This window comes from Bemisia tabaci, chromosome 2 (assembly GCF_918797505.1).
Source record: "Bemisia tabaci chromosome 2, PGI_BMITA_v3".
Classification (NCBI taxonomy): domain Eukaryota; kingdom Metazoa; phylum Arthropoda; class Insecta; order Hemiptera; family Aleyrodidae; genus Bemisia; species Bemisia tabaci.
The window spans coordinates 60,703,730-60,727,477 of record NC_092794.1 but is presented as its reverse complement, the minus strand read 5'-3'; the positions used below and the strand labels follow the sequence as shown (position 1 = coordinate 60,727,477).

The 23,748-nt window shown below is 40.6% G+C and overlaps 2 protein-coding genes across 4 annotated transcripts; one reads left to right on the top strand and one right to left on the bottom strand.

Annotated features, from left to right (window-relative positions):
- Window positions 1-385: 385 nt before the first annotated feature.
- LOC109042729 (ribosome-recycling factor) lies at window positions 386-4,506 on the bottom strand. The gene is made up of 3 exons (XM_019059637.2): window positions 4,392-4,506; window positions 3,553-3,702; window positions 386-1,681 (listed from the first exon to the last, which is right to left on the bottom strand). Exons 1-3 carry the CDS (start codon window positions 4,419-4,421, stop codon window positions 1,247-1,249), a joined length of 615 nt encoding a protein of 204 aa, XP_018915182.2. The 5' UTR covers window positions 4,422-4,506; the 3' UTR covers window positions 386-1,246.
- Window positions 4,507-4,633: 127 nt separating this feature from the next.
- Window positions 4,634-23,366, top strand: glob1 (globin 1). Of its 3 annotated transcripts, XM_072295985.1 has the most exons (5): window positions 4,634-4,952; window positions 5,481-5,617; window positions 14,658-14,774; window positions 17,754-17,982; window positions 20,449-23,366. In XM_072295985.1, the coding sequence occupies exons 3-5, from the start codon at window positions 14,665-14,667 to the stop codon at window positions 20,608-20,610; spliced, it is 501 nt and encodes a 166-aa protein (XP_072152086.1). In that variant the 5' UTR covers window positions 4,634-4,952; window positions 5,481-5,617; window positions 14,658-14,664; the 3' UTR covers window positions 20,611-23,366. The 3 variants fall into 3 exon arrangements, with proteins under 3 accessions (XP_072152086.1, XP_072152085.1, XP_018915186.1); XM_072295984.1 differs by lacking the exon at window positions 5,481-5,617; XM_019059641.2 differs by lacking the exons at window positions 4,634-4,952; window positions 5,481-5,617 and adding an exon at window positions 7,190-7,601.
- Window positions 23,367-23,748: the final 382 nt, after the last annotated feature.

Below are 23,748 nucleotides of genomic sequence, written 5' to 3'. Positions count from 1 at the left end.
CGACAGATTAGCATGTCGATGAATTGCCAGACTTCGGGTAAGGCTTCTGGGAGAAGCGCTTATACATGGATCTTCTTCGGCGTTTCCGCTTGCGTCACGTGAGGGCGGCGCAAGTGGCGGCAAATTTGGACGAGACTGTCATCTTCATTGAGTGGAAACAACAACATGCTACATTCATCGTTCAGCAATGATGAATTAATTCTTTTTAAAAATTCATTGTTTGTGATCATTATTTTTCTTTAATTTTAAAAATGATACTTCGTAAGAGTTTCCGAAGATTCTATTGCTGAAAAGCGTAGAAAAATAGTTAAGTTTCGACGAAATTATACGTTGTGGAAGTCAGCTTAGGAGTTTGAAGCGCAATTCTGCATACAAAATTAAAAAATAGGTAGATAAAAATGTATTTAAAAATGTCATAAATGATTACAAATAAACAAAAAAGAAACAATCTACAATTCCTGTATTTGGATTTCAAACAGCACGAGATGAAGGACTTGCTCCAAAGACTCACTGCAAAGAAGATAAAAAACTTTGAAACAACCTCACCTCGTCTCGTCGCAGTAACCATGAGAGAAGGACAGAAGGACTGTGAGACTTCGGTAACATCAAAACGCCTTCAATTCTTCTGACAAGCAACTTATTCTACCAAATACTGCTGATTGCATATGCGAGCATTTGTAGGCACTTTCTCCCGATCTTATAAACTCTTTCTTAGTCTGAAGACTGTATTCATAGTCACTCCTTTTCTTCGGAGGACGTCAAATTAGAACACACTGCCATTATAATTATAAATGGGACATTTTTTACGCACTTTCAGTTAAATTTAGCGCAACTTTGAAAATAGATCCTTGCAAAAGATCAAAATGAGGATACAAGAAGATTACGAGAAAAATTACCATGATGTTGACGAAATTTAAGGGAGGCTACGGACCTACCTTAAAATAATCAAACTCGTATTTTGTAGTTTATGTAGTGACAAATCATTGTGATCTCTTACAAAGTTATCTTGTCTAATATCCAGGTGGAAGGATGGGATTGAAGCAGAAATGTCAGTGTAATCAGTTCGGGGCCTCCCTGAGAAAAGAAGCCATTTGAGGAGCCACGATGATAAGAACCCTTCTAGTACGAAACAATGCTCCTTTGACGTAAGCTCACCCCCCTGCCCTCATCCTAAAGTGATACGTGTTTTATGAACGGCTCCTGGACGTACCAAAAAATTCAACTAACACAGCAAAAAGGAAGTTCTTTAAGTTGTCAAGAGTTCGGATTCCTTATCCTTGAGGGCAGCATCGACTTTCTTAATCGCAGCGTTGGCGAGCTTCTGAACATGATCGTGAGATCGTCGCTCATCGTCCTCGCTGATCTCCTTGTCTTTGAGGAGGCGTTTGACTTTGACGTTGACGTCCCGGCGGACGGCGCGGATGGAGACCCGGGCCTGCTCGGCTTCCGCTTTGACGACTTTGACGAGGTCCCGGCGTCGGTCCTCGGTGAGCGGCGGGACAGGAACGCGGACCACGGCGCCGGCCCTCGAAGGGTTGAGCCCGAGACCCGAGTTGAGGATGGCCTTCTCCACGGCCGGCGCCACCGACGGGTCGTACACCGTTATCGCCAGTGTCCGGGCGTCTTCGGCCACCGTGTTGCCCACCTGCCGCAGCGGCGAGTGGCCCCCGTAGCAATCTACCTGCACACAGAACGAAAACTTATTGGAATTTGCTCCTATAACGGCAGATATACCTGCGAGTTATGCTGGAATCACACCCTGAATGTAACTGAATGTGGAGGTCGTCGGATTGATGCCTGAATTTCGCGCGTGTCGCGCAAAATTCAGCAACGATTCTCAGCAACCATCGGATAATGTCGAAATCGTCTGAACTATTCAAATAGATTTGATACAAATCTAGATGAAAATAGCTGGAATTTAGCTGGAATTTAGCTGGAATTTACTGGATTAACTGGATAGCTGAAACCGAACGCTTTGAACGCCTTCAAATTTGGCGATACTTCTCGCTTCTCAGGGAGGTTAGTTTAGTTGCGTGACCCAACCAAACGCTTAGAACGCCTTCATATCTGACGATACTTCCCGCTTCTCCGGGAGGTTAGTTTAGTTGCGTGACCCAACCGAGCGCTTATGCCGCAATCACACGCTGAATGTGGGAGCTGAATGTGGCTTGAATGTAGAAGTCATCGGCCCGATGCCTGAATTTTGCACGTGACGCGCAAAATTCAGCAACGATTCTCAGCAACCATCGGACCAATTTTGAATTTGTTTGAACTATTCGAGTAGATTTGATACACATCTGGATGAAAATAACTCGAATTTGCAAAATTTCAGCCGTTGAGCGATGACTGTTGACCTGCATATGCAACTGCCAAATTCAGCGTGTGATTCCGACGTTACAAGCTCTTGTTGAAATTGAAACACCAATGTAGAACCAGGATCTCGATCGCTCGACGTCGAGCTATCGAAATACTCCTTGCCTGTTGGGGTTTCGCACTTTCAACAAGCGCTTGTAACTCGCAGGTGTGTCTGGGCCTTTAGTTATGTAATCGTAATGTAGCTCTTACATGCGTCACAGGAATTTGCGAAACAAGAGCATATGCTTTGTAAAATTTCACTTGAAAAACGATGGTGCCGCTGGTTTTCTTTAAAACTAACTCCAAAGCTCAAAAAAGCCACCAAAGTTGAGCCCGTAACGGAGGTTATCGCTTGCGGCTTGCGTTATACGATCAAACTCTCCATGCACAGGAAGAGGCAAAAAAATTATCAGGGTTACTGTGCCTGCAGCATTGAAGTCTTCGCGAAGTTGCGATCCCACGAATATACAAATATTTGCTCCCTAAATTGACATTTTTGACAATTTGTTAGCATTAAAATAGTGAGCAAATATCGCGTGAGGTTGAGATACAGTGGTGGCCTAGACCTACACCGTAACGTAAGCGATCCTGATCCCCTCCGTTACGGCCTAAACTTTTACAGCTTTTTCTGAAGCTTTGGAGTTTGTTTTGAGGCAACATTTTACATAGGATTTTGCTCTTAAATCGCAAATCCCTGGGGAATGCAAGAGCTTCCTTGAATGGTCTGATGCACTAATCTGGCAAGTGCATTTACTGCAATTTTGATAAAAGTGTGGGCGAAATAGTGTATACTTTTTGACGAAAAGATATTCTTCACGTTCCATGAGTGCGGTTTTTAACAACCATATCTTCAAATTCTTGTTTTTGAATTTGCATTTTTAGCACGATACATCTAAAGAAAAACGATCGTGCTCCACAACGATCTCACTTGGTTTTCTAAAAAATTTCACTTTATCGGCTAATGCATGAACTGGGCCCTTCAATCACTATTGCACTTTATACTTACCTGAAAATCGTACGGAGAGTGATTAAATAAGTTTTCCGCATAAACTATATAATTGTTGAATAGCAGTTTAGATTAAGAGGAAAATTTCTTTGAGCTTTAAAATCCTTAGCAAACTTCGTGTCACAAACACGAAGAGAAAGTTTAATTCCTGAGATGTTAAAAAATTTCAAGATTTTTCACTGTTTCCGTACCTGAATTCCTTCGAGGAGACTCGGGCAAGCCCGCCCGGTCCGTACTTTGGCCATCTGGGCCACGAGCGCCTCCACGCATTTCTTCATACGTTGATCAGCATCTTTTTCCAAGTCATTGATCTCGTCCGAAATCACACTCGTCGCCAATGACTAAAAAACAGACACAAATTTGTAAATAGAAATCACGCTAAAAAGTAAATTTTGGTAGAGCTAAATGAGTTGAATGAGAGTGGCTGCCGATAATTTTGGTTAAAAAATGAACAAAAATGCTTCAGGGAGAGAAAAGCCACAATTTACTGCCCTTTGCATGCGGCTGTTTAAACGCAAACAAAATGACGCGACAGCGCCGCGTATGGCGAGGCCCGAGGCCCCCACGTGAAGAACTAAAGACTTTTTGTGGGAGGCAGAAGGGCACCATGGGGAGACAAAGATAGACACCCCCATCATTGAAGGGAGTCTAAAGGACACCACTAGCTGTTAAGAGGGGTTCGGAGGGACATTATCAGCCCTGAAGGTGGAATCGGGTCCGAGGAAATTTTGAAAAAATAAGTCACCCCTAGCGCAACTTGAGTTATTCTAACTGATAAGTTGATCGAGATACAATTTCAAACATGAAATATACCTGTGTCACGCCAATCCCTCACATTTTCTGGAGAAGACTGAGCAGATTTTTGGGTGGCGGCAACACCCCCTCCCCCCCCCGGCTCCCTCTTAGTTTTACCCATCCATTGTAGCCTCTTCAGAACGAGCTTTAACTGGATGCATTAAATTAAAATTTTCCAAGGAGGAAAAAAATACAATCCGATTTTAGGGTCCGATTTAGTGTCCCTGTCACTCACCAAAAGACCGATACACACAATCAAAATCATAACTCAAGCTTTCCGCTGATGCGCAACATGCACTACATCAAACATTTTGACTCTAAAATCATTCAATCTTGACGAAAGAGTCAACTAAAATAGATTTTATTGATAACATGTTACGTGCAGCGATTGGTAGCTATAGTGTCATCTTTCTTAGATCGTATATTTTGATTGCAGCATTTGATCGAAACTAAATGACGACGTTTAAAGGCTAGTCGCGTTTTTAAGTTTCATCTGTTTTTACCTTTGTCACAAAGAGTCTATGATATTTTGCGAGTTTGATTTCACTAAAATATTACGGAGAATCAAACCTTATCCGCTTTGGAGCTACATTTTATTTAAAAATTACGCGTTGGATTTTAAGCTTTGAACCCATCTCTAACAGTGATAAAATTTCATTTCAACGGAGAAGCAGTGGCAACTTTTTGTGGCAAAAACTTTGACGGTGAATTGGAAACAGATACAGCGGCGCAGGATGATCAAATCAACTTTAGTGCGATAGAAACAGCGTGCAAGTTGAGTGAGCCTGCAATCGCGGTGAGTAGGCAACTATTTTAACTCATGAGAGTTGCGTTGCGGCGCTGCAGATTGAAGGCAAACCTTTCATCTCGCGCTATAGTACAACACTTTTTTTACCTGATAATTTAGGGAACATGGTCTTGTTGAGGGAAAAATTTGACGTTGCTTTTCTGATGTGATGATATTTCTACAGGCTCTTTTCTTGTCCATCATAACGGAAGGAATGTGCCTCAGATATTTTAGGAGGCGTCGAGCATCGTATCCAAAATCCAGTGCCACATTTCGCAGGCTCCCAATGGCTCCAAGAGAATCAATAGTTTCAATGCAAGAGCTGAAAAGATCTTACGACTTTGGGATTTTCAACCAAATGGTTTGGTTGATTTCATCCAAAAATTTGGTCAATTTAACCAAAGGTAAAAGTAGCAATGAGAAATTAATCGAAATGTTGTGTTCGGTACTCTGCGTCGTACTACCCAAATCAACACAAAATTTTGATAACATCTTTTTTTATTTTGCACACGGATTTCAATTTTTTCATCAAAACAGGACTCCAACGTAAAAGTGGTGCCATCTCAACGGGAAAATTTCCATCTACCGATTCGTGCATACTTACCTCAAGCCAGAAAAAGGCGCCCAGGAGAAGGAGGACACAGAGGGTAGCGACGGCGGCGAGTCGTAATTGAGTAAGTGTCTCTGCGGTTAGGTCCAGGTCCTATTTTCTGTGCATTGGTGTTTCAGTACATGCTTACATGGGCCCTCACAGGAGCAGTTGATACGACAGTGAAATTACCAGAGCGCGTTCACGGGGCGACATCGACATCATCGGCACTGCGCCTTCGTCGCTGTGCTTCCCTGACCTCTGACACTCGTTACTCCAGCACAATCAGTGCAGATTGACGGGATGGAGTTGCCATGTCAACGTCGTAAATAGCTTTACAGTATAGACTAGGATGCTATGGAGTACCTACATTTTGTATCTGAGGGCCAAAGAACCGTATAACTAAATTTTCACACTGTAAAAAAAAACTCCAGCGGTAAAAGCCGTACTTACGGGCTATATAAGCATACCGTCCGCTTTCCGGTCTCAGAGGCCGAAAGTTCCCAGCGTAACACCCGGAGCAATCGAAGCTACGGTTCCAGCACCCGGAACTTTTGGCCTCTGAGCCCGGAACGGACGGTATGTCTATATAGCCCGTAAATTTTTTTCCAGTGCGTCGATTCGAGAAATTGGCTACGGTGAAACCATAGCTCCGTTGACTTTCGCGTATTTTGCAAAAAGGACCCTGTATCCTGGGCCTAGTGTTAGATACCTATACTACACCGAATTCGTTTGCACGTATAGATTTACTACTGATTGTAAGTGTATTTGGAATGCGAATAGCTCAATTTTTCAAAAATTGTTAGTCTTCGGCTGTGTATACACACAGAGATAAATGGAAAGAGTATGGGCCATAGGAGGATTCAAGGCGAGGGTCTTAGGGAGCGCACGCCCTCCTCCCCGTTCGTTAAAAAAGATGAAAAGGGGAAAAAGAGAAAGAAAGAGCGGAGGAAAGAAGAAAGGCGGACGCTTGGCGATTATTCATAACGAAATTGAATCAAACTGCTCATTGGATGCTTTAAATTTTCGAAAAAAAATTTGGTAGCCCCTCCCCCCCCCTCCCAGTTTGAAGTGTCTGGTTCCACTTCTGGTATGGGCGTATGGTTTCATGGAGAGTATGGAGACCCTTAGAATAAAAAAAAAACTGGCGGCGACGTTAGATGGGAGCGGGTGAGGAGGGATCGTTGCCAACTTTCGACGCTCATTGCTGCACCTCTTACAACCTTGCCGTTATAGAGATTCAAGTTGAAAAATATTTTTCGAATGTAATTTGAAAAATTGTAATGATTGTGCCCAGAGGATGCATCGCGCCAAAATTGAGGATCCACCTTTAGGGCTTCAAGGGCTCGTCTCGATTTTGGATTGATAATCGTGGCAATCGACCGTCAATACTGAGGAGGATACTAAGCACGATTGATCGACAAAAACTACGCTTGGGACCATGCAAAGTAAAATGAATTGAATCTAAAATTTTGAGCATACTCACTTGCACCAATTTTGACTGTAACAAGTGAATGTTAAAATGAAAATTGGTGCAGGTGAGCCCGCCGATCCATCGATTGGTTAAATAATCGAACATCCCTAACTCGAACGAGAAGCTCACGCGACAACGCTGCTAACGCTGGAACGGCGCTCACAAATGCAAACCAAAATGTCAACAGTCAACAGTCAACGGTGAGGCGGTTACCAAGCGGCACTTGAAAATCGCCGCTCGCTGAAAGCATATTCTGCGCGAGCTTTTGCCCATCCCTCTCCACGCTTCCTCGTTTTTCTCTGTAGAAAAGAAATAAGTTCGCAAAGAGTGCCGACGCGTGACTGAAGGTTATCGAGACGCGTGCGCCTCAGCTGGAGAGCGATAGTGACTTGAATTTCAGTTCTCAGCTCGGGTTTTCGCTCGAATTCGACTATATTTAGTGTTGTCTCCATTTCAAACCACCTGATGTTGATTACGATCTCTAGTTGATAGGTTTTGGAATAAAAAGCGTGTGCTCAAGGATTATGCTACCACTGCTTCGTTCGGATTAATCAAGGACTGATCACAAGGGTATAAGGGTGCACAGCTAAGGAAGGTACGTTTTTATTTATCCAACAGCAACTAAAATAACACCTCTACATTCCCTCGCTTTTTTCTAACTACATTGACATTGTCGTTTTTCTTTTTTTTTTTTTAAAAAAAATTAAAGTCTGAGTCAGAGATCATTCACTAAGGGCTTTGAGGCTTCATATGAATGTAAATTTTCAACAAAAAAATCCGTTTACAAGCTATAAAAAAAGAGATACATATAGCTAAATCGATAGAAAAATATGCAGTGGAAATAGATACTATTCATAGAATGTCAACAAAGAGGGAACTTTTCATGCCACGTAGCGACATAAATCACTTGTTGTTTCGTCAGGCGAAGTCTCTTGTCAATGAGGCATGTAAGGGGAAAAAATGATTTATTTTAACCGCTGTTTTTCACGAATAAGTCAAAATTTCAAAAACTTATGAGCCTTAATAATGATCACGACACTGGTTCAACACATGAGTCTCGATGTCTAAAATGTGGGAGACTGATCGTAAGTACATTTTCAGCGTTGCGTTGATTCTAACATTAACCTCCGTTTTTCTCAATAAGCTCGGTTTGGCTCCAAAAAAGCGGAATCCGGCCCAATGATAGAACTTTTTCCATGGATATTCAATTTTCCGGAAAATTTGCGCATGATAGAGAAAAATTAAAATAATTGTTTCGCTTAAGCAGCCGAAGATTCATACAAATACGGAAGTGGCATATCTGAGAATTTTCCCTGTCGTTTTTGTGATGACAAGGTTTTATTTTTAAAATACATCATCTCTAGATCACTCTGGGGGTTTGATGAGGAATTTTGTTGTAATTTTTAGATTTAAGTCTTAAAATGACCATAGTTTTTTTCCTTCACCTACCAATTTTCTGTAAAATCGAGATTTTTTTGAAAACACCACGCTCATATTCTAAAGATAAATACATTACCGGAAATTCACAGTTCATTGTTTCATGATGGAGAAAAACCGAGATCATTTATGAATTTAGCCGCTAAAAATACCTAGGTAAACATGTGCCGCATGCCTAAACAATTTTCCCCGCTGTGTATGATAACAAGGTGCCCCCGGTCAAATGCCAATTCACCCATATACTCCTACGTGAAATTGATCCGTTTGTTTTGATTCTGGAAGGACGAGAGTGATATTTTATCCAGGTATCAAATGGACGTATTTATGCGAAAAGGAGATATGTGGAAGTGGAAAGATGGGGTGTGGTCGTTAGTGGTCGGGCCATAAGAATGAATGGGGAATATAAAGCGCCAGTGACGTCAGCGGTGAGTGCGGTGACGGTTTCGGGATCGGGATCGCCGTCCGGCGTCTTGAACTCATGAGCCCTGTCCACAACGCTCTCTTGCCATGCCCGCGGCTCATGAGTTAGCATATTTTGCCGCTTAGCTCCTTTGATTTAATGTCAAATCCCGCTTTTCAATTTTCTCAAAAGGAGCTATATCCACTTTTACATTGTTTCTTATGACCCAACTAACGAGCACACCCCATCTTTCCACTTGCACATATCTCCTTTTAGCATAAATACGTCCAAATGGAACCACTCGTTTTTACTTTTTTCTGCTGAGGGCAAAAATGATCTTCTCCGGAAAAGTGGATTCTCCTTTTTTTGGATGCCAAAAAATGCGTTTTTGGAAAATGTAATTTTTCAGAAAATTGACGGATGATGGGGAAAAAAGGATTTTGTGATTTTACTCGTTTCATTTACAGTAGAGGAGGCTTTGATATAAAATACGGGCAGCATCAAAAAAACGGACGTCATAATTTAGGATACAAATGTGTATCACACTCATTTTAAAGGAATGTAATTTATCAGACCCACTTTTACGGAGCAGAGGGAATGTATGTCTCCAATTGAGTTGGTCTTAGGTCAAATAATTAACCCATCGGTTGCACAACCAAAATGAAACTCTAATTTAAGTTCGGACACTCGATATACTCTGTCCCACTAATCAAGTGCGCGCAATGAATAACCGACTTCTTAGCTACAGTCGTCTGTAAATAATGAAAAAACCATAAAACGAGTTCGAAAAACAATTATGCTCATCAGTGTCCCCTTATTTATGCGTTTATTATCATACGCCAATATCATATTTTAGGAACTTAAAAAGACAAGTGGTCTCCTGCTTTGCATTCTTCTTCTGAAGTTACAAAACCCTTTTAATGGAACTCTTAACCAAAATTGGGGTGGGGGGGGAGGAGAGTCCAATTTTGTGTAATTATAAACACAATAAACAATAATCTGCTCATAAAACAAGTGAAACATAGCATAAGATGTCAAAGGCAAAGAAAAGAAAACTTGAACAATAAATTATTACTTTTTACACAACTCAATAGTTTATTCCTGCCGAATCTCCAGGGGTTGACGCTCTACCCTGTGAGTAGGCATCTACTTTTAAGGGGCTTCATTTAAAAAAAATCTCAGGGAACGCAAAAGTCATTGAAAGGAGTAAAATGTTCATGAGGTGAAGGCCAAACTTCAAAATAACTCTAAAAATGCCCTAATATTGATAAAAATTGGTCCAAATTTCTCCACAGCAAGGTCAACTCAAAATGCATGGGAGAGTTTATTACCTTCCCTGCTTTCCCCAGAAGACGCTTCTGCTACTTTTGCAACTTCATGACCGAAATCGGTAAATTCGCATCTCCAATAATTGCGACGTTGCAAATCTTCATACGCGCTTTATTTTTTGTAGAAAGAAAACAGCCGGTTTTTCTATAAATTTTCTGTGAATTTTCTTCCCTTTTATCCAAAATATTCCAAGAAAATAAGCCAGGATTTGTTTTGATAAATTTTCTTAAAAAAAGGAAATAAAATAACACATGATTGACAACTTTGAAATTTACACTTTTTTCAACTCCAGCCATCGAAATTATGCGAATTTCCATCTGCCCAATTCTTTGATCATCACTAAATATGCACACTTTGCGAGTGGAAATAAATGAAAAATATAGCGGAATGCGGCCAAACTCATAGGTTAAACTCGTCATCGTATAAAATTGCATAGAGGGTTTGAGAGAAAGTTGGATATGACAGAATTTCATCGCATTATACCGTTGCTCTGTGATATGGTAATTTTCTTGCTTCACTTTGCTGCCGGTCTGTGAGGATCCACCCTGAGCTAATATTTGGAGCGGGATGCCAAATGTCCACTTGCAAAATGTAGGTCGAAAAATAAAACTGTTATACGAATTCCTAACTGAAAATTTAGCGTATTTGTCTTCTAATTTCAAGCAAAAATCATCCAAAATCATTAGACAGAAATTCCCAGATTATACTCTTGTAAAAAATTGAATACTTTGAGACAATTTTGCAACCTTGGAACGGGGTTACGTCCTTGGTCTGGAAAACGACGATTTTGTTGAAACTTTTCCTTTTTGGATGATAAGTTGCATGTCGCGTAACATTCGAGTTTAATTAAACTTTCCTCAAGTTTTGTTTCCGTGTGTCAGTATCATACGGTCGAGCTTCTCATCCTGTAGGGTTGGAGTGGAATATGAACCGCATTAATTGGGCTTGAGAATGGTGCAGGCGATTCATCCCCATGATGAGCGTCATAATATGATGTAATGATACTCGTTTTCTCTTTCGTTTCCTCCTTCCTTCAGAGAGGCCCCGTACGGTTTACATTATGATAATTAAGGAGACCTTTAAAATCATAAAAAAGACAATTTTTACAAACCGCCATTGTTTAACAGTATAACTTTGATATTAGATCTATGAGAGGGATTCAACTATTTGCCACTACGAAAAGTTCAAAATACAAAAAAAATATTGCAAATTTTGACAATTTTAAGGTAAGTCTGCATCCACCTTAAAGTTTGTCAAATTTGCAGAATCTGTTACTTCATTTTTTGGATTTTGTGCAGTGTTAAATCATCATAGTGTAATCCTTTGCATTCCTTCCAAGAATGTGTTCCCACAGTTATTCTCTTCAATTTTTCTCGCGGCTCGTAAAAAATTGTACTTTTAATGATGCTTTTCTGAAGGTCACCATAAGCACAAGTATATGTTGCACCTTGCACCTTCTTAAGAACGGTAGTCTGTTGTTCAAGGGACGACCATAAAAACGACCCTCAGACTATCTTCGATGATTTTTCTTTCCCACCAATGTACATCCTTAGGTTTAGAGAGTGCATCACGCATCATAGTTTGCGTAGGAGAAGCCCAAGCGCCTTCATTTATTGATGTATGCAACATAGACAGCCATTGAGTAGGAATAGTTGCATTCAGGCGCTAAAATCAGCGTTGCATTCGTCCGTCCGTTGGCCAAAATACAAATTGTTGTGTTTCAACCCTTTGTAAAAAGACGTGATGGTATTTCTGCAATTATTTTTTGGATTTTTTTTATTTCGTCACCTTCCGGCCAAAGTATCACAAAGGCAATGCGACGTTTCAAAATTTCCGCCGACACACTTTTATTGTTTACAGATAAATTGTTCAATATTTCAATGAACTTTATCGACAGCACAAAGAAAATTCAGCGAAATTTTCGGAATGCTTTATTGAACAATTTCTCTGTAAAAAAATAAAATGGCGGCGGAAATTTTTACACATCGCATGGTGCTTGTGATACTTTGGCCAGGAGGTGACGATTTTTTTGCATGGATGGATCATAATTTTTTCAAAGAAGATTGCTCCCTTGAAAGAAGAAGAAAAACACATTTTAGGAAATGCAAAGGCTCTTTCAGGGGTTTTTAAAATGATGAGATGCCTCTGTGAGGTAATATAAATAGTGTACAAAACATCGGATTTTATCTGTACCTATATTCAAGGAGAAATTCCTGCCGCTTATTTGACATGAAGTCCAGCCGATTCAACAGGAAATTCGCGGTGTACATATTTTACCGCCGAAAAGTTCTGACACCGAGCACGAGATCATTTGGCCCACCGTTGGGCATTTGTGATCAACGTTGCCGAAGTACTCAAGATATTTGACAATATTCCGTGATGGCTCTATAGGGAGACTCCTAGAGCACTTTTCAAAATGGTAACATTGATTCTAACGACCTTTGAGTATAATCACGATCAATGGCGAGCCTTTACTACCACTGTGACCCGATGTGGGGGACCGGGGGGGGGGGGGGGCTGCACAGCAGAGAGGTCATCGTAGCACACGTCATCCCATTAAAAGCCTCATTGACACGTAATATGCAAACGACTGATCCGATTCCATCGTTGTCAAGTTGGTCGCGATCTCACTTTTTTAAAGTGCGTTCTCTTGCGGAAAGAATATCACAAGCATTGGAAATCATCGCGAGTTGACAACTCTGCGTCTCGTCCGTTGAAATGTACGTAAAACAATAGATATTTATCGAGGGAGCTGTCCCAACTGGGATCGATATTTATAATGGATTCGAATGAAAAAAAGGCAACGTTGCCAACTTGTGAAAATCGCCACCGATTAAGAGCGCTATGCACAGGTACACAATTTTCCTTAACATTCCATGCTTTTCGAGGAAAATCGTGGGACAAATTCCTTTGGAAATTTTACTGAAGTTCCATTATTTTGACGCTAAAATTTAACACAATTTACGGATATTTCCACGAAAAGTTTTTCAGTCAAATAATAAATTGTATGAGACAGGGATGCGGGAAAATTATGGCCACATCAGAGCATGGCATTTGTCATGTCATGCTCAGGAAGGGACGAACAAATATTTGTGTCCAGCTTATCTCCACAGAGCATACCACGGTCCTCCTCTCCCAGAGCGAGCAAAATTTTTTGGGAACCGATGTCACTTGATTGTTGCACGCACGGGTGGGGGTTACGCGCATTGTCGATAAAAGAATTTATTTTCATGACTCAATTTGAATTAGCTATGATTTAATTCTCATGTCTCCAAAATTCAAGTTTACCTTATACTAAGGAGAACGTCAGAAAAGTATTTAATATTTTACTAAATTTATATTCTTCTTTGAACTTTGAAGCTCCCATGAAAAATTACTACATCATTGGAAAAATTGGACAACATTCCGCATTCAAATACTCATAAGACGACCGTCATTACCTCATTTTAGGGTCGATCTAAGGCTCATTATAAGGGATTGTAATCAGGGCCGGATTAAGGGGGTGGCCACATGGGCCGCGGCCCATGGCGGCAAATTTAGGGGGCGGCAAATTTTGCAATTTTTTTAAATGTAGCTATAAAGAAAAATCGGATTCAGAAAAAAAAATTACGAAAGAGAAAAGGTGACAAAATCTCTCATTTTCTGAGAGTATATCTCTAATTTTGTCGTCCTTCTGTGATATAATAGACAGCACCTTTAATTTGTCGAGTTAAGACTAAGAGAGAAACTGAACACGGGATTTGGCCTGGAACGGCGCGGTGCAGAGAGCAATGATGACGAGAACGTGAGATGTAAAGCAGAAACCCTCGGCGCGGCGGTCGGCATGTAACACATATTAGCGCCTACAAGACTGCATGAATACTTCACGCATTGCGCCAAAGACAGTGCGGTCGCTGCGGTCAGCAGCGGGCAGCGTGAAACGCATAGCGCCTACAAGACTGCATGAATACTTCACGCATTGCGTCAAACACAGTGCGTGCAGCAGCGGTCGGCCCGAAACGCATAGCGCATGTAAGACTGTAGGACTTCACGCATTGCGTCAAACACAGTGCGGTCAGCGCGGCGCGGCGGCGGAAGTTAAAATTATTAAACCACATTTATGTTTGTTCTTTCATAATTTTTTGGCTCATCTCTTATAAATGGAGGGCCTTGTCCATACAGAGATAGGTTTACGGAACTTAACTTTCGCGCCAAGTTCCGTGAACTTTTGCTAGTAGTGTTGACAGGCGGCTTTCGCAAAAAATGTGACCAACACGAGTAAACGCGTCTTATTGCCTCTTTCCCTCAGGCACGTTCACTTGATGGTTTTTATCGATGTTTCAAACCGAATGAGAAGGGGGCGGCAAAATACAGGCGGCCCATGGGCGGCAAGTAAGTAAATCCGGCCCTGATTGTAATATCGCAATAAAGTACCTAGATGTGATGATAATATAATATGAAATGATGAAAAATAATAAGTTTTGTGTATTTTTGTCTGTTACATAGGTAGAAAATGCCAGATATGGACGAGGGTCTATCGCAGACTGAAATTGATTTAATACGGGAATCATGGCAACCTTTCGCAAAAGATCTACAAGAAACTGGAATCACATTCTTCTTGGCGTAAGTTGACGTCTAAAAAATAAAAGTAAAATCGAGTATTGTGCTATATCAAAAGATTAGCAGTGCAGGCTACCTATATTTACATCTAAAAAAATACATACAAACACAATTTGTCTGCTGGTACGCTGTTGATTTGCGTATTCTTAATGATTTTATATTATTATTACAGTAAAGGGAGAAAGAAAAAAATACTTCTTAAGTATCTTTTTTTTCCATCGGCAATTTCGGCAAAGATTTCACTGGATATATCAAACAATTTATTTAAGCTTTAAGTGTGACAATGGGCAGAGGGGACTAGCGCTGATTGATAGATGGATCTACAGAATAATTGAAATAGACCTTCTTAAAGTACCGCCTGTGCCGCTCAAGTTGGCGGCCCACATGAATAAATGACCCCAAATACAGGTGACTAATTAATCAAAGAGGCTCTTGAATTTCGTCCGCGTCAAGTGCTGGGTGATCCGTCCTCCAGATAAAAAATCTAACTGAGCCGTTGAAATACGGGGTATAGGCGGGCCTGGTACCCCCAAGTGTGCAAAGCTGCGAATTCTCTTGGTGTGTACCACTGGATACAGGCGCGGACAGTACGTGCCGGCACGGCTGTAAGTGAGCACTTAAGTGCGTTCGTCAAGTATACTTACCACTACGAGCTTGGATGGCACTCGAGTTATGAGATCGATTCAACATGCTGCAATTTTGGATATTATTTAGTTATGCGGACGAAGAAAAGATAGGCAGAGAAACAATGTATTTAAGGTGATTCGATGGACGCCATATTTTGTGTCAGAACGGCATGCGATATATCGTATCAATAGGTTCCATTTTTTCAGCTACTCGTCATTTTTCTCCAATTTTGAGATCGCAATTCTGTTGTCAGGAGACTGAAGCTCTCATTTACCAATTTTAACAAAAAAATTCAACGTAATAGAGGCGCGGTTTTTTTAAGAGAGAAAATATCGCATTCGAGTGCAGTTTCGATATCAGTATTGAATGCGATGTTTTCTCTCTAAAAAAAACCACGCCTTTACTACGTTGAATTTCTTTGTTAAAATTGGTAAGTGAGAGCTTTAGTCTCCTGACAACAAAATTGCAATCTCAAAATTGGAGAAAAATGACGAGTAGCTGAAAAAATGGAACCGATTGATGCGATATATCGCATGCCGTTCTGACACAAAATATGGCGTCCATCGAATCACCTTAAGTATTCCCGATTCGTGAAGTCAACGCGTGCCTTGAATTTCAAAGTTGCGGATTTTCGCTCTTGTTTTATTTTTTAACAGAAAACTGCAGTAACATTTACAGTTAAATTTTGCCGATAAATTAATGGCAAAAAAGTGCTGAAATGTATGAGCCAGAACTCGGGAGACCCTTTTTGTTCTCTTAAAAGTAATATTCATCAGGAATTTACGTTGCAAAACGTTATGAAAACAATTGATGTTAAAATTTTTTAAAGTCTACTTGATAAATCTAATTGATCTAATTTGTTCTCATGCTTAGTAAAAAATAAATTTTAAAATATGCAAGATAAGTACCATGATCATAAGTAAAAGTCTGTGTAATTTTACTCAAATAAAGAAAAAATACTTGTACATTGGGAAAAAAAACACATTGGATCTAGGGTCCAGACTCTTAAAAACATCGACAAGAAAAAGTACTCTTGATTCAATCAGATTTAAGCTTAAATCAAGAACCAAGCCTCTTAATTTAAGCGGATTTCGTTTTGATTTCAGCAAAAATCCGATTGAATCAAGAGTATTTTTTCTTGTCAATGTTTTCAAGAGTCTGGACTCTAGATCCAATGTGTTTTTTTTTTCCGGTGTAAAAGTGAAAGGTGGCATTTCCACGTATAAAAGGACCAAAAGGCCCTGGTAAAAATTGGCGATAAGAGCTGCGTTTCAAAATACCATAGGAATTCTTATAGCCGGCTAAGGAAGGCTACAGAAAATCATATAGCTGGCTGTAGAATTCGGAGTAAATCATACGGCCGGGCTATTCGAGGCGATAAAAAATTACGCAGCCGGGCTATACACTTTATCGCCTGGCTGTTGCTTTTTCGCCATCGATTATAAAAGGCTATAAGAAATTGTGTAGAAATTCGTGTGCTTTGAAAATCATTAAGTTTGATACGGAACCACCTTAATATTTACAAAACACACGTTATATTCTTCTTCAATACATATTTTTTTCCATCAATTAAAATGAGAATAATCCATACAGGGTGTGCAAACATATCAAAATCATGAGTTGAATAACGCTGACTCCGTCAGATTAAATATTAGAGCCTAACACTTAGCGGAGCGGCGACGCACTGGCGCCTACAAACCTAACAGGGATACTTCACGCATTGCGCAACGCGTGAAGTATCCCTGTTAGGTTTGTAGGCGCCAATGCGCGTTCCGCGCTGGCTGCCCGCCTGCCGCACCGCAGCGTGCCACGGCGCTTGAAACAACTATTTTACACCAGAGGTATTGCACAGTACCATACGAAACTGAAGGCGCTCTAATATATTAGGAATGGCAGGCATCCATCAAAAGTACGGAGCTTTCCTCGCAAAATAAATACTATATAATAAATACAAAAAAAGGTACTACGGCCCAGTGGTCCAAAAACTCACTAAGTCCTAGCATCCGTAATTAGTGCCGTTTAGTATACACTTTATCGCCTGGCTGTGAGTTGCTTAATCGCCATCGGCAATAAAAGGATATAAGAAATTGTGTAGCCGGCTATAGAAGCTATTGGAAATCTTACAGCCGGCCGCAGGTCTATGGTATTTTGGAACACAGATTCTACTGCCAATTTTTACCAGGGTACGTATAAAGGGACCAAAAGGGTATCCTCGCTTGGATATAAAATTTTTCACTTTAGAATTTAAGAGATTTCTTACCTTTTTTTTAAACAACCGAAGCTACTAAGGTGGCAGGTGGCTGTGGGTCGAATGCAAATTCACTTTTGAAACCCTGTGAAAATTTCGCTGTGCAGGTTCTTCAAAAGGCAGGCGGACTACCAGGAGGCCTTCCCGTTCAGAGGCGTGCCTTTGAGCGAGCTACGGCAGAACGAATCCTTCCGGCGGCATGCCAAAGCAGTGCTTCAGTTCATCGATACAGCCATAGCATCGCTCGAGAACACCTCGGAAATCCTAAGCATGTTAGAAAGCAACGGCAAATCTCACGGCCGGAAAAATCTCGGCCTCACGTGGTCGCACTATGAGGTAGAAAACGACTAAATGCATTCAAATCAGCCTCTAGATTGGCACTTCTGCAGTGCTAAAGAAAAACGCCGTATGAGCTTTCAAACGTTGCCTAAAGCCCTTTCGATAAATTTTGAATTTTCAGGGAAATCGATAACTATTTTTCACCCAATTTTTTAGAGAATTTTATCCACGATCAGATCTAAAATATTTGAAAATGTCAAGAGAATTATTCATAACTCTCCTTAAAAATAGGCATTTTTATGGAGAAAACTTGGCAACTCTCGAATGTTCATATGGGGTTTTCCTTAGCACGGCAGACTTGTAGTGACACTTTCGGGAGACTATTCTTTGCGTTAAGTTCCCAATGAGAACCCCTTCTACAACTGAATCGGCCAGTGGCGTGGCGTGCTTTGCGATATATCGATTGTTATGCCATTTAAACCTATGTAAAAGGATCGGTAAACAGGATGTTCGCAGCGAACACTTTAATAATCGATTCTTTACCATAGGTTTAAATGGCATAACAATCGATACATCGCAATTCACGCCACGCCACTGGAATCGGCTCGTGCAAAAGGCGCAAACGTCGATGTCCATCTACGGTGTTTCAGAATTTGCGCGGATGATTTCGTTGTAACTTACAGATACCGAACACACAAGATGGTTTAAGACTCTTGTGTGGAAAAATTTTACAAAAAAAAAATCCCTGAGAAGAATCAGACGTTTACAAAAGAGGTCGTTCTTATTCATCAGTGTTGTAGGGTAAAATAAACCACTGCAATTATGAAACCCTGTATTGGACAACGGACACTTTCGCATGAGCCGACTCAACTCGCGCATGCTTAGGGAAAATGCCCACATCAAAATAGTAGCTGTGTGCCATTAAAGGCTTGAAAGTGATCTACAATTTTGTATTAGAAGGAAAGAATGGTTGAGCAATGCTGCGAATAAGGCCTTTGTTTTAAATACATACCATAGATTTTAGCATGTTTCAAGTGTTCGATAAAAGCCAGTGCGATTTGAGCACCTAACTATGAATTCTTAAGTGCCAAACCGCAAAAGCACAGCATAGAAAAGGTCTCAACTATCGAACATCTTTTCACGATCCATTCGCTCAACGAGGGTGTATGCATGGAGTTACTATAAGTGTTCTTATTTGACTAAGTGATGTGTTCCCGCGCAATGAGTCTGGAAGAGGGAAGCACTTAAGTCGTCGTGATACTCAAGATTGTCACCTTTACTTTGTTGCCATATCGATGGCTAAATGCGTGAAATGCGTATCTCATTTCCAACTGTTTGAAAATATCCAACAATGTTTTAATAACAATGTTAAGATAACGTCCAGCTTGCGAAAATTTTACACGATGGGAGAAATGAGGCGCGCGCTGCGTCATTGAGAGAATGAAAAAATCCTTCTTTTTTTCGAGTATGCAACAAGGACAGCTCGCGAACACGAATAATTGCAGCCATCACGATCGCACATTGATGACAGAGCAGAGATATAACGACTCGTACTTGATGGATGTCTATGTTCCTCAGATTCTGGAAAAAAGAGGCCAGATTACGTATTTTCATACCTTCAGCTGTGCCAATCACGCCTCCTTGAGGCGTCACTACAAATAAGATACGCAGAACCAACACAACATGGGAAAAGAGCAAGGAAAAATACGTGTGTTAATGACGGTGCAGAGATACAACTATTCGTGCTTGATGGATGTCCGTGTTGCATCTGAAAAATTGAAGGCGCGATGGCTCGAGGTGTGAACTCGCAGTCCTGCGCGTTCGCAGCGGCGCTAGTCGGCGCGTAACGCATATGAGCGCCTACAAGACTGCAGGAATACTTCACGCATTGCATGGTTGCTGGGGCGTAGCTCAGCTGCGCTCCATACGCTGCCAATGCAATGAGGCGTCCGTCGCTCAGATTTGGGAGAAAAGTTGAAAAAAAAACTAAAGAAAATAGAAAGAAATCTACGTTTAAGTTTTATTTTCGTCAGGAAAACTAATCAAAATGCTTCTTACAATTTCATGTGAATAATTGTTTACAAGGAGAAGAAATTTCATGATAAATGACAATAAAAACCGATTGCGCTAGTTTATCTTTTGAAAAAACGTAAAATAGCAGAGACTTACAGCGTCGCAATTTGAAGTGGGTACACATTTTTTGACTTGGCCTAACTTTGGTGTAATTTTTTTTTTCAATTGTCCCGGTACAATATTTTAGTAGTACTATACTTGGCGAATGAATGGTTTCGGAGCTAATGCTATGAAATGTAATTGAGTCAAACTTACATGAAAAACCCCATGTAACAATTCTGTATTTCTTGTATTCGATGTAATAAAATTTTATAAAATTAGCTACACCGAAACCATAAAAATCGTGATGTAAGCTTCTTATCATTTTTAGCAGGGACGACACGTTAAAAGATTACTTTTTCTTCATTCATGCGTATCCTTATAATAATATTTACATTCCTTTGATTTCAGCATCTGGAGTTCACTCTATTGGATGTGATAGACGAATTTTACGAGCAGGAAAAACGGCCATTAAGCTCTCTCGAGAAGGAAACGTGGGCCAAATTCATCAGATCCGTCACGTCCGGTATTTACAAAACTGTGCAGATTCACCAAAATGCAATCCAAAGTTGACCCCCTCCTCCCCAACTTAAATCAGTGACAGGGAATCATCTCCCGTCATTTGCAGCAGAGCAGCATCGCTTGGAGAGTAGAAACCTCGGGGGCGGTGACAAAGCGTGAATCAACGACTATTGATATTTTCTCACTCTAAGTTGTGGTACAGAATCAAATCTATGTGTGTTCATTGTGAACACCCTGATAATCGATCCTTTTCCACAGATTTAAACGAGGTATCAATTGATTTATCATAGAGCATGACAAGCCGCTCCAGGGGAAAAATTCTCGCTAGTGAAGACATGAAGTTGTTGGAGTTTACCTGCTCACAAAAATAATTGCATAATGTCACAGTTTGATGTCTTAATTTGTCTTTAGTTATCTTGTCTGATAATGCCTTAAAATTAATTTTATACATACTTATCTACGAAGTAGTTTTTGAGATTCGACCTGAATACTCGCACCTGTTGCTCAGTAAAAATGCCCTGGTAAAAATTGGCGATAGGAGCTGCGTTTCAAAATACCATAGGAGCTCCTATAGTCGACTGAAGAAGGCGATAGAAAATCATATAGCTGGCTGTAGAAAGTGGAAAAAATCATACGGCCGGGCTACACGAAGCGATAAAAAATTATGCAGCCGGGCTGTAGTTCCTATCGCCGGGCTTTACACTTTATCGCCTGGCTGTTGCTTTTTCGCCATCGGCTATAAAAGGCTATAAGAAATTGTGTAGAAATTCGTGTGCTTTGTAAATCCTTAAGTTTGTACGGAATCACCTTAATATTTACAAAACGCACATTATATTTTCCTTTACTACATACCTATTTTTTTTTCATCAATTAAAATGAGAATAATCCATACAGAGTGTACAAACATTTCAAAGTCATGAGCTGAAAAACGCTGACTCAACGAGATTAAATATTAGAGCCTAACACGAAGCGGAGCGGCGGCACACTGGCGCCTACAAACCTAACAGGGATACTTCACGCATTGCGCAATGCGTGAAGTATCCCTGTTAGGTTTGAAGGCGCCAATGCGCGTTTCGCGCTGGCTGCCCGCCTGCCGCACCGCAGCGTGCCACGGCGCTTGAAGCAACTATTTCACACCAGAGGTGTTGTGCAGTATCATACGAAATTGCAGGCGCTCCAACATGTTAGGATTGGCAGGCATCCTTCAAGAGTACGGAGCTTTCCTCCCCAAATAAATCAAGATACTACTGCCCAAAAAGAGAGCGGTAGTCCAAAAACTCACTAAGTCCTAGCATCCGTAATTAGTAACGTTTAGCATACCTACACTTTATCGCTAGGCTGTTGCTTAGTCGCCATCGGCTATAAAAGGCTATAAGAAATTGTGTTGCCGGCTATAGAAGCTATTGGAAATCTTACAGCCGGCTGTAGATCTATGGTATTTTGGAAAACAGATTCTATTGCCAATTTTTACCGGGGTGGAGAAATCATTTCCAAGTCAGTATGATTTGTAGTGTTGAAAACCTACTGCGTGAGGACTACACTGACGTGCTAAAGAAAAACGCCGTACGAGCCTTCAGGCGTTGCCAAATTTCCCCAGGCAAACCACTAATTTTCAGGAAAATTTTGAATGTTCATGTACCAATTTCTCAGATAATTTTGTTTATAATTTAATCTAAAACTTCTGAAAATTTCAAGGAAAAGTATTCATAATTTTCCTAAAAAATGAACATTTTATTGAAGGAAATTTGGCAACTCTCAAATGTTCGGACGGTGTTTTTCGTTAGCACAGCAGTACATGATCAAAAGCGAGCAACTTCTTGCCCCAACCGACCGCATCGTTTGTGTTCTCGTTAGGTATGTGAACAAAATGTGAGAATACAACTATTCCGGCTCCTGAGTATCCACATTTGCCTACCTTTTCCATTGAAGGCAAACCTGACGGCCTCGTGACATAATGCGGCAGGAGCTAAGAATTGCATTTAACTGTCAAATAGTACGCCCGATATCTTACACTAAATTGAGGGCAATCATATTTTACCCAGGATACTGTCAACAAGATGAATACATGAGCAAAGCGAGCAACTCCTTTGCCACTAACAGACCAAACCGTTTGTGCCTCATCCTGCAACTTCGTCAGGTTTGCCTACAATTTAAAAGGTAGGCAAAAGCGGTTATTTGTGCAGGAGCCGGAATAATTTCATTAGCACCATGTTCATGAAACGAGATTTTGCAACAGTGAAAACTCGAGCAAAAACGTAGTCCGGCTCTGATGATAAAGAGAGGGTGTTCTGCTGAAATTTTATGTTACAAACATGTTCATTTTCTTTTAAAAATAAATGCGAGAGGAAATGAGAACACTGCCATGAAGCTACCTACTTACTTTTCTGGCTCATATCCGTGCGATACGATGGCTATCTCATGAATAGGTCGACCAAGTAGGCCACACATTTAATGAAGGATGAGTCTGCTTGTCATACGATTATTTGTGAGATGATATGGCCTATATTCACGATTTCATCCGATACGACTCCAGACAAAAATTGTCCAAAAGATGTCACACTTTTTGTGGCTGTAGGTATTGTTGGCTACTATTATTAGAGTGGCTGTATTGATTCCTGAGTTATTTACAGGTAAATGTGCTAGAGTTATATGTATGGATGTTTCAAGAATGTTAGGGTTGAATCACCTGCAGAAAAGGAATTTAAAATTTAAGCTTTATTTGTCGCCAAACTCTGTGAATACTATCACCCACTTGACGTTTTATTGTAATTTTAAGTAAAAGAATAAATCTTTTTACCAGTCTAAAATAGTTTGTCCTTTCTTCCGGTTTTGTTCTTTCCTTTAAAACGAAGGCCTACTATGTGAGCGCAGTTTGCCCAGAGGTTACTAGATTTGCCCTCAAAGGACAAAATATGCAAAAGCGGGTTCTACGGAACAGGAATAGCAGTATTTGCACATGTGTGCAAGGACACAGCCTTTAGTCTATAATAAAAAAAGATCCCACTGTATAATCTCAGATGATTTGACTTTGCAGAACTGCTTTCTAAATTAACAGGCAAAAAAATCATCAAAATAATGGCTGGTGTGCCAATTAAAATTCTCAAAAGAAATTTTAGCGGATAACCCAGCTTTGATTCAAGGTGTACCAACATAGACAGTAGCAAAATTCAGAACTAAAAAATGGTGATA

What these genes read in the sequence shown, in the direction of transcription:
- LOC109042729 (XM_019059637.2), bottom strand. Translation starts at nt 4,421, where the DNA reads ATGATTTTGATTGTGTGTATCGGTCTTTTG. An exon ending in TTGTGTGTATCGGTCTTTTG is followed by an intron (nt 3,703 to 4,391) that starts GTGAGTGACAGG and finishes TCTGTTTTTTAG; the next exon opens with TCATTGGCGACGAGTGTGAT. An exon ending in GTCTCCTCGAAGGAATTCAG is followed by an intron (nt 1,682 to 3,552) that starts GTACGGAAACAG and finishes TTCTGTGTGCAG; the next exon opens with GTAGATTGCTACGGGGGCCA.
- glob1 (XM_072295984.1), top strand. Translation starts at nt 14,665, where the DNA reads ATGCCAGATATGGACGAGGGTCTATCGCAGACTGAAATTGATTTAATA. An exon ending in GGAATCACATTCTTCTTGGC is followed by an intron (nt 14,775 to 17,753) that starts GTAAGTTGACGT and finishes TTCGCTGTGCAG; the next exon opens with GTTCTTCAAAAGGCAGGCGG. An exon ending in TCACGTGGTCGCACTATGAG is followed by an intron (nt 17,983 to 20,448) that starts GTAGAAAACGAC and finishes CTTTGATTTCAG; the next exon opens with CATCTGGAGTTCACTCTATT.